This window comes from Dryas octopetala, chromosome 2 (genome assembly GCF_963921425.1).
Source record: "Dryas octopetala chromosome 2, drDryOcto1.1, whole genome shotgun sequence".
Taxonomy (NCBI): domain Eukaryota; kingdom Viridiplantae; phylum Streptophyta; class Magnoliopsida; order Rosales; family Rosaceae; genus Dryas; species Dryas octopetala.
In genome coordinates this window covers 845,817-856,781 of record NC_141367.1, presented here as the reverse complement: position 1 = coordinate 856,781, position 10,965 = coordinate 845,817, and the positions used below count along the sequence as shown (strand labels likewise).

Below are 10,965 nucleotides of genomic sequence, written 5' to 3'. Positions count from 1 at the left end.
GTCCTTTTTCTATATTTTTCTTTAATTTGAGGGGAAAAAAGTTGGATTTAAGAAAAGGCTTTCCAATGCTAAAGTTGAAATTTTCCTTATATCTTTTTTGTTTGTTTGTTTGGTTTATAGTCTAAAATCTGACTATTGGAGGTAGGGGTGGGTTTGGTATGGTTATCCTACCAAAATACCAATACCAAATTCCGACTGATAAAGGTCGAGATAAAAGTTTTTGGCTTCGATACTGCATCGACGGTGGTCGGTAATCGTTCACTTCGGTACAGGTTGGAGAGGGGCGGTGTCGGAGCGGTATTAGGCATGCCGACAACAACACCAACAAGGCAACAACCAAATTAAAGAAATCAGAGATATAGATAAGATAGAGAGAGGGAGAGAGGGAGAGAGAGAGAGAGGAAGAAAGGGAGGCAACTGTGGTTTAAGGGTGGAGTTCGTGGTAGTGGTGGGGGTCTGAGATGGTGGTGGTGGCTGGGATCACAAAGAGAGAGAGTTGGGATCACAAAGAGATGGTGGTGGCTGGGTAAGTAATTAGGTATTAATGTATTAGGGATTTAAGGGTTTGGGTGTGTAAGACTTTGGGCTTTACTACAAATAAAAACACAAAACAAAAGGCCCAATAAAAATACAAGACTAAGGCCCAAAAAAACACAAGACTAAGGCCAAAAATAAAAAGACCCACAAACCAGATTGAAAATAGAAGAAGATGAACTGGTTTCTGCAAATCTGAAATCACAGAAGAAGAAGAAGATGTATTGGTACGGATCGGTATACCGCCAGTATGGGTATATCAATGTCGTTTCGATCTCGTTTTTAGCCGTACGGTACTGTATTTACTCCGATACAAATTTTTTTAAAAAAAAATACCATACCGATCGGTACGATACCAGTACGGCAATGGTATTTTTTAGAAATCGAAAAAAAAAAAAAAAAAGCCAGCTCTAATTGGAGGTTTGGGGAGAGTTTGAGAAGCCTCATCCATTTAACTTGATTTGGGGAAAATTTTAGGGAAATCTCAAATATAGGGAGATTTTAGGGAATAGTTGGAGTTATGTTTTATATCATTTTTTTTCTAAATTTAAATTTGAGGAAAGGTTTAGGGAAAGACTGGAGATGCTCTTAGGTCTTGAGGTTTGAGGACCTTCTCATTCTTAGTACCAATAATTTTATAACATGTGTCAATACTTTGAAAAAATAATAAAAATTACTGAATTATGAGATAAACTTATTTAAAAGAAATGACATGTGTTATAAGATTATTGATATTGAGGATAAGAAGGTCCTCAAATCTCAGGACCTAAGTATTTCTCTAACTTTATAGTTTGGTTAATGTTTAAACCCCCAGCCCCAAAAGAGAAGGTATGTTTATATAAAAGCAATAAACAGAACCTTTAGGTTTTACTTTTGGTAGAACCATAAGCTTTATTTCAATTGAAATCACCATGGCAATTTCTTAAGCCAGCGCTTCCTAGTTCGTTCTATGTTTTTTTTTTTTTTGGAGTAACTAGTATGTTTGTCACTTTAATTAGACAACCTAAATAAAAAAAACAGTAGTGCTAGGTATACCACATTTTTATACCATAATTTCATACCATTTTATGTGGCAACTTACATGGCATTCATACATTGGATACTAAAAAATAAAAAGAAAAACCCAAAAAGAAAAAGAAAAACTCTGTCCAATAAAGTAATGACACGTGAGATGGTATAAGAATGTGGTATAAGAAATGTGGTAAGTATAGCATTATTCTAAAAAAAATATAAAGAAAAAACCCTAATAATTGCATATTAACCATCAGTTTCTCAAATTTTTAAATAGATTCAATGTTCAATAAAAAGAAGAAATAATAGAAATCTAACCAAGTGAAGGAAAAAAATTTAGGCTAAATGACATTTTTGGTCCCTGTACTTTCGGTCAAATGAAGGAAAAAAATTTAGGCCAAACAACTTGTCAGACGATATGCGGTCGGTACTCTGCGGTATCGGTGGATGTAGGATGGTGGTGGTTGTGGTTGCAGGTTGGTGGTTGTTGTGGCTGTGGGATGCAGGGCTGGTTTTGAGCATGTTTCACCAATGGCTGTGCTCGTTAAGAATGTTTTCATGGCGGGGGGCTTGGAGACGAGTGGGGATTGGGGTGGTGGAGGGGTAGGTGTAGAGAGGCATTTGATGGTGGTGTCTATTTTCGCACAGGGCCCTCGAATGTTCCGCTCCTGCCCTGGTGGGATGTTAGTGGCTGTGGTTGAGCTTGCAAGTCGAAGTTCTCAGGCCAGAGCTCGTACCTCACAGGAAGAAGAAGAGAAGAAGCTGGGTTGAAGAAGAAGTAGCTGCACCAAAAACCAGAGAAGCAAACTTGGAGCCGTATTGGTATGTCGATACTCCGACGATTTGAGATTTCCAATCTCACCACCACCACCACCGAAAAGGGTCGGCTTGGAGGAGAACCGTTGCCTTTGGTTCGGTATACCGCATTTTTGGTTTTTTTTCGGCTCGGTATTTTTCGGTTTCACGGTACACAAACCCAGCCCTAGACATATATATAGAGGAGTGCTCTAAAGCTAACCAGTTAGCAAGTTAATACAAAGCTAACCATGCTTTTGGGCCCACCACATTACTAATCTCATAATCCGAACCATCAATTATTTAGGCCATATTTCAAAGATCATCATTGCAAAAAATCAATTAAATCAAAAGTCATGTAGTCATCTAATTAAGATCAAATAAATAGACGATCAGTATTTTCGATAAAAGCATAGAAATAGTTGTTATTATAATCAAATGGCTAAATGACTTCCGATTTTACAGATTTTTTACAGGAATGATTTTTGAAGTAGGGCCTAAAAAATAAACGGTTCGGATTTTGAGATTACATTATGCAGTTGGGCCAATAGGGTGGTTAGTTTTGTATTAACTTACTAACTAGTTAGTTTTAGAGCATTCTTGATATATATATATAATTTAATATTTTTTTATTTTTAAAATAAGTGGGTAATTATGGACCATCCGATTTAGGGTGCATGGGATTACCATGCACTGTACCGCACCCAATCACGCTAAACTAACAAAAACAAAAACACACCCGCCCATCTCTGATCTGTGATCTCACTCTCTCTCGAAGCTCTACCCCCTCTCGTTCTCAACCCTCTCTGCATCTCTCTGCATCCCCTCTCGATTCACCCTCAGTGAGTCAGTCTGCATCTCTCTCACTCTTAGTCTCTCTCGAGTCTTGAGTCTCACTCTCTCACTCTCTAGCGCCGAGCACCACCACCACCACCCGAGACCTCTCCCACCTCGATCGACACTCCCAAAGCCCTAAACAGTGAAATCCCCAAATCCATTCTGCCAATCCCTAATTCCCTTTCTGGAGGCTTGGAGCACCATTTATCGATTTGGGTAAGTGTGCATTTACTATTTAAGTATTTAGGGTTTTGATTTTTTGGAAAATTTGGGTTATTGGCATATTGCATCAATCTTCGAAATTTTAATGGTTGTAATTTTTTTTTTTTTTTTCATTTCGAAATTGCAAGCTGCACAAGTGCACAGCAGTAGGCTACTCAAGAGTCAAGACTTGCTCTGTGATTGCTTGCTCTGTTTGGAAATTTGGTAAGTCCCATATTCTGGATTGTTTGCTCTGTGAATGTGAATGAATGTTATGTGAATGTGATTGTTTGGTGAATGTGACTGTTGGGGCTGTTGTATTGATGCTGTTGTATTGGAAGTTGGAATGTTGTATGAATTAATTAATTGTTTTGTGTGGGGTACAATTTAGTTGCAGGAATGGTCATAATCTTTGATGAGAAACTGGGCAAGAACATTGTAAATCTAATAGGTATTTGAGTTGTTTAAAATAGCTTGTGAGAATTAAGAAGGGAATGGAAATCTCAGATTGAATAAATGGAGTGTTAGGACTACTCTTGTCTGTAACTTGTAATTCCCAGGGTCACTTAGAAATTAGTATTACCCATTCTAGTGATCTTATTAATTTAAAACCCTATAACTTTCTTTTCCTGATCTGTATGCGCAGCCGCTGCTGGTTTTCTCTCTCTCTCTCACTTTATACCTCAACCTCGAAGCAGCCCCCCCCACCTTCACTGCATCACCACCACCTCCTTCACTGTGTCGCCACCTCACGATCCTTCAGTTCATGAGCCACTTTCTTAGTTCTCTGATCTCTTTGTCTCTCCTTCTCGCATATCAACAGCAAGTTTTATTCCAATTTTTGTGTTCAAAACTTCAAATTACAAATTTGTTGTTGCTGCAATTTTTTTTTAATTTTTTTTTTTGGATTGTATAATTTATATTGGTTTTTGTAATGAGCCATAAAGCTTGTGAATTGGTTTCTGCCTCTCTGGTATTTGTAACTTTGTAACCATCCCGAAAAGCTGACCAATTAGCTCAAATGGAGTTTTTCCTGATTCAATTTGTATGGTTCCTTCTTGATCTTCCCTTCAATTGGGGACATTGCCGAAATTTCTGCTGACTTTTTCACTGAAGGAAAAAAAAAAAAAAAAAAACCGGATGGGTAGTATGAATCTAATTTTGTGCTATCAATGTGTCTTTTTTGTTTTGTTCGTGGTTTAGAAAAATATCTGGTTTATTTTGATCAGGAAAGTTGGATTTGATTAACATGCGCAGTTTATTCTTCCGATTATGTAATTGTGTACTTATGCTCACTGTTCCCTGATTACTAATCTAATATATTTAATTTCAACTTTTGCTCTACTTACCTTCCCCTTTCTTATGCTACTGAATAACAGAGAGTTAAGGGAGTCTTCCTATTGTGGTGGTTTCATTTGGCAAATTTTGTGACAAGGTTGAGGAATGGCAACTCAGGAAAAAGAAGAAGAAAAGCAGGAAATGGCAGGTCCCCAAGCTGTTGGTTTGAGAGGAATGGTGGTGGGAAAGTATCGAGAGCTCAAAGAACATGCAGAGACCTATCCTTATGTGTGGGCTTCCTACATTGTTGTATATGGTGGCATTGCCCTCTGGACTACCTACAGATGGAGAAAGCTTCGCAAGACCGAGGATAGAGTACGAGCCCTTCAGGAGAGATTATGCAAGCATTATGAAGCTGAAGAGCGTGCAAGCTCTACCACCCTAGTTGGAAAGGTTCCGCCACCTGCTGATAAACCTCCAAATAGTTAGATCATTGATCAATTCTCTTCAGCTTTTATTTTACCCTGGAAATATTTGCTTCGAGTTTGAACAGAGAATTCTTGGGACTTCCTATGGCCGAGAATTGGAGAATCCAAATGCATTGGTAGTTTAGGTTAAAATGTTAGAAATTGATATTATTGTTTTAGAACTTTTGTCTAGAACAGGATCATATATGCTAATTTTGTAAGACTTCACCATCATTTTATCCGATGGTGACTTCCAATTTTGCCAAGAGTCATAGGTGGTTGTATTACTGTGAAATAGAAAATGCGCAGAACAATGTAAAGCAAGATTTGAGGATGCAGTGAAATGGATGATGGTTTGATGCAGCCCAATTTATCTTACTCTATAATGTTTGTTAGTTAAGCTCACAGTTCTTAAATTTGGTTGTCCTTGTATATCGCCCCTCCATTTGTTTAGATCAGGCAACAAGGGAGTGAGAATGTGATTTATCTGCACCTCTATTGGGGAAGACTGTTGGAAACTGACAGCCTCAAATAGCAAGTGATAAGCAGACTCTTGTATTTTGATACAAGAGCAAAATACAATTAGTAGTCTAATCAAGCCTTAACAATAATAATTTTTGTGGTTCGACATTAAAACCTACATCCATGAACAACATAAAAATTTTTTTCAATTACCTAAAACAATTAGATTACAAGAAGAGTAATCACTAGATGATATTTGAGGCTACTGATCTTCATCTATAATATTCAGCCTTTGGATTACAATGGAACAACCTCAAAGACTCGAAGTGAAAATGTTGTATCTTCATCTACAAAATATCAACTCTTAGATTACAATGGAACAACCTTGTCGAAGTGAAGATGTCGTAATTTCTTCCAAATCATTTGGACTCTCCACAAGCTGGTCAAACCCTCTCCATTTACAAATCTAATTGGTGATAAATAATGACAAGTGTGAGGCCTAAAAGGGGCTGATGTTGCCTGCCAACTTCAGCAAGATCTTGGGAACATGGCGTCTTCTTGGAGGCGCCATAGCATCTTTCTCAAGAGCTTCCTTATCACCAGCATGTATTACAGCAACTAGTTGGTCAAACAATTCATCTTTACCACCTTAGAGGATCCTGTGAAGTGCAGCCAAGAGTTAGATGCCCATAAATAAATTCCTAGGGTCCTACTTCAGATTTCTATCCAAGAGCCTAAACTCTAAGAGAGAGTAAGTGAACCAAAATAAGAAATAAATGGAAGCGGTAAGTTTGTAATAGTGACAGAAACATCACTTACTTGAAGAAACAAATCTGTATGGGTCTTTCCATCATATAGTATTAAGTCAGCCTAAGCTTCTGCCCTTTGAAGATTTTCTACAAAAATTTTACTGCACAAAAATAACACATCAATTTTTGAAAGTATCAATCGACATGTACATACTCTGTAGAAAAATTTAGGCGTATTCAGTTCAGACGTATCAAGATGGACCAAGTGTTGAAGTTTTCCACTAAATGCTTACTGTATCCTTTAAAGTCTTAATTGATATTGAACATATATTATAGAAAGGGAGAGCACACGTCATGGATGACAGCCATTATACATCTGATTTAAGAAACTTTTCTGGGATTCAATTTAAGGAGGCATAATATGCAAATTGAGTAAATCTAGACATCTACTACATAAAAGTTTCCTTCATTGTTTCAGAAGAATATGAGAACAGCAGTGAATTAAAGGTACTATTTACATATCATCTCCACATGAAACATCAATATCCCATAAGAATGCAAGTCTAATATCAGGGGCATTATAACCTGGCATCTGATGGTATTGAATAATCAGCAGTTCCATGGGAAAGAGTGATAGGAGGCAAGAGAGAAACATCATTCCTATTGCTTGGGTCCTGTACTTTCACTTCAGGGGAAAATTGATGCAAGGATTCTTTGCCTTCCATGATGCTGCAATGAAGCATCACAACAAAAGCTCCATGAAGCGGCAAACAAGAGAAAAATATAATATGATTGATTGGAGTATGCCAATGAGTGGCTAGCAAAATGTCATGGTAAGTACCTTAAAAAAATGGAACTATACAGTCCACGGCTATCAAAATGATCAACCAAATTAAATGAATTATACCTGTTAAGAGAGGGGAAATAAAGGTTAATCAATAGATCCATCAACATAATACCAAAGCAACAACTGACCATCAATCTCTATTACATCTTGATGCTACAATGAGCTGAGCAAGTGGTGCAGCATTGTAATGTCTATATGGAAAAGTATACGATCTGACTGGAAGATTTTTAATATCATATACCTTGCTTACTAAAATTTTGTTTCTAGCAGCTTGAATTTGTCTTGCCTATTTTTAAACACATTTGACCTTTTTGTGAAGCTACATTTTGACAAATGGTGCATCCAATTCATCAAAATTTTCTTCAAATTCTTTAAACTTCCACTAGAACCATAATAATGCAACAAATAAAACTTTACCCGCCAGATAACAAATAAGCCTTTATCTGAGAGACACTCAAAGAAATGCTCTCTTCTTTGTTAGATTCTTTGATTGCTTGCTCCAAGAGAGCACACGCAAAAATCTGTGCACCAGCAGATTGCCCCATCAGATAGATCCTACACACAAAATAACAGAAGGACCAAAAAATAAATAAATCAGTTAGAAGATGGCATGTGAAAAGAAAGAACAAAATAATTATACCGTCACCTGTTAGGGTCACCTCCATAGTCTGCTATATTGTTGCAGACATATGAAATCCCCTAAGAAGCATCTTTCACCATATCACTGATGGTACCCTGAGGAAAATTTCTGCATGCATCATATGATTCATATCAACATCACTTTTGGGTAGAGAGCGGACATGATGTCAAGATTGTTCATTTGATGGTTACATAATACAAGTAATAATGCTATATATAAGTCTTGAATATGTAGACAAGGGGTTCTTTTTAACTTTTAAAATGCTATATACTTAACTTTCAGCCAGTGATCACTATATGGGTAAACTAACAAATTGACATAAATTAGCCATGCTTGATCAAGTTTCTTGGACATTAATCACACATAAATGTCTATGTCGGATCATCCTTTAGAATTTTGAAAAGACCGAGAAGAGAGCGTCCGAGCTGACCTGGTTGAACTGAGATCAAGTGCTTTTAGCTCGGCGAGCATGGTGTGGAGTACAAGAGAATATGAGATGAGTCAAATACTCCCAGCTTGACAGGCATAGGTGAGAGTATGAGGGAAGAACCAAGTATTCTTAGCTTGATGAGCATAGGTGAAAATATAAGGGAAGATGTGATGAGCCAAACACTCTTAGCTTGATGAGCATAGGCGAGAGTACAAGGGATGTTTAGAGACCTTTGGAGTCTTTTCCTGTTGGGCGCCGGGACTGTGGCCAGTCGCTCCGGCTTGGACCAAGTGTTTTTAGAGACCTTTGGAGTCTTTTCCTGTTGGGCGCCGGGACTGTGGCCAGTCGCTCCGGCTTGGACCAGGTGTTTTTAGAGACCTTTGAGTCTTTTCCTGTTGGGCGCCGGGATTGTGGCCTGTCACTCCGGCTTGGACCAGGTGTTTTTAGCTTCAAAATCTGAGAATCATAGTGGATGTAAATGTGTTCATTTATATTTGTCAAAAGAAGATCAGATCGAACAGTCTCCGATCTTGATCAAGTCAGAGGAAATATCTAGCATATCATCGTAGAACCAGGCGAACACTTCAGTATTTGTGCGTAGGAATGCAAGTATGTTTGAGCGCTGAGCTGAGCTGATCTGATCTGAGTCTTGGGCCAATCCGAACAGGTTGGTCTGATTTCTCCTCGAAAACCAGGACTTCTTCCCAATCCCTAACAGGGAGAGGCCGAACCGATCTGAAGGGCCGAAGGTCTCGGGGGGGGGGGGGGACGGTCGGCCCAAGGGGGCCTCGCCTGTGGTCCCATGCCGCCGAGAAAGTGGCCGGACCACTGCCTCCAATGGTGAGACCGCGTGCACATAGAGGAGAGGGAAGAGAGAGAACTGTCAGGGAGAGAGAAAGAAAGACCAGAGGAGGGGGCTAAGGCGGTGGCGACACGCCTCCTCGCCGGACAACGAGGGCAGGAGGCCGGAGAGAAAGAGAGAGTTCCAGGGGAGGGGGCATCGGGGAGAGAAATCAGGGAGAGAGAGTGAGTCGTGAGAGGGTTGACAGGACCGCCCCCGAATTTTCACCCTGAAACCCGGAGAGGTCCTGTAGGATTCAAAATCAAGGAAAATCCTACCGAAAATTCGGCAGAACCTCCTCTGAAAATGGACAAACCCAAAAATTTCGAGACCTGTTAAAACACTTCTAAAACATCAACCACCTCGACCACAACCAAAAAGGGTCTCAGACCCAACAATTTCAAATAAAACCTTTTTAGAATTTAAGTGTGGTTATCAGAGCCACTATTCTATTACAAGGAATTTTACAAAGCTAAAATGACGCCTACAGTGTCCGAGTAAGGATATGGATGTAACTGCCTCGACGTGATTGGCTCGACCTCCACCAAAACTACTACCTGGGGGAACAATTTAAGACAAAACAAGAAAAAAAGTGAAATAACTCAGTGAGTGGACAGTTTAATAGAAACGAAAACAAAAGTAAACTTCCTGTTTCAGAAAATCTTTCAAAACCACGTTTAGCTTTAAGACCTCACATCACTATTTGAAATCCTCCAGTTTTAAAACCACAAAGTTTATTTAAACTTGAGAAATCCAATAAAACAAAATATAATTTCTCAAGACCACATTTTTCTAAAACGAAAAAGTCATAAAAACATTGTAACATAAATCTTGATAAAACTCAAAAGGGAAAATCTCAAATAAACCCATATTTAATAACTCCTGAAAATAACAATTAAATCCCATCATGCTTATACCCTGAATAATCTGGCCATACACCTGTGCGGAATTCCTGCATCGCACTGGCAGACAATATCCTGGCCATACACACGCATGAAGTGAAATCCAACACGTGCAGGCAATATCCTGGCCATACACACGCGTGGAGAAAAATCCAACACGTGCAGGCAATCCTGGTCATACGTGCACGCAGAACAGCCCCCAAAGGGCGAACCATCCCAACACACGGCCCAAAGACTATATGTGTGCCGTGATGGGTCCCAAAGACCTATTCAAATCCGATAATCCTGAAGGGTACTGCAAGGGTGGTTTGAAAACCATTTTTCCATAACCCAAATAAATCCTTTTTCCACCAAGAATAGAATTATTGTACTTTCCCAAGAAACTTTAATTTCCATAAAAACTTATTGCATAATCCCAACTTAATTTCAAAATTACATAAATCAAATCAATCTTTTCGACCAAAAATCGAAATAATAAAATAAATCATATGGATAGAGTAAGAAGCTAAAGTCCTTTCCAAAAGAAATTTATCAACTCCAATAATCCATCAAGTAAAACCATATTTTAAAACTTATATATGAGGGAAAATGAAAAGCCGAAATCCGACATTTATTTATCAAATCTAAGATCAACTCAAGATGCTTAACATAATTAAATAATGAAGTTTCATAAAATTCGTTTGTGTTGAACAAAATTTGTAAATAAATAATAAATATTACCCAACATAATTTCACTCAAATTCATTTATGGAAGGAGGGTTTTATCATTTTGGGTACGACCCATTCAAGATGGAGTACATCTCTTAATTACAGTCCTTTGACTCAAGGGAATACCCTTTGATTCCAATTGCAATGAAACCAACGGATCATCTTGCAAGTGTTTGGATTTCCAATAGGTAAACGACCCATTGAAATGGAATTTATTTGTGATTGCGGTTGCACCTGTATTTTAGGTTGCCTACGTACCCATT

General features: G+C 38.4%; 1 protein-coding gene and 1 pseudogene across 2 annotated transcripts; one reads left to right on the top strand and one right to left on the bottom strand.

Moving 5' to 3' along the window:
• Positions 1-3,106: 3,106 nt before the first annotated feature.
• LOC147292336 (uncharacterized) lies at positions 3,107-5,518 on the top strand. The gene is made up of 3 exons (XM_086233691.1): positions 3,107-3,393; positions 3,528-3,603; positions 4,758-5,518. Exon 3 carries the CDS (start codon positions 4,822-4,824, stop codon positions 5,143-5,145), a length of 324 nt encoding a protein of 107 aa, XP_086089817.1. The 5' UTR covers positions 3,107-3,393; positions 3,528-3,603; positions 4,758-4,821; the 3' UTR covers positions 5,146-5,518.
• Positions 5,519-5,775: 257 nt separating this feature from the next.
• Positions 5,776-7,901, bottom strand: LOC147292335 (putative isoprenylcysteine alpha-carbonyl methylesterase ICMEL2; annotated as a pseudogene). Its single transcript, XR_015120655.1, has 6 exons — positions 7,828-7,901; positions 7,599-7,736; positions 7,176-7,241; positions 6,920-7,063; positions 6,405-6,495; positions 5,776-6,294 (listed from the first exon to the last, which is right to left on the bottom strand). The product of XR_015120655.1 is annotated as a putative isoprenylcysteine alpha-carbonyl methylesterase ICMEL2 (transcript).
• Positions 7,902-10,965: the final 3,064 nt, after the last annotated feature.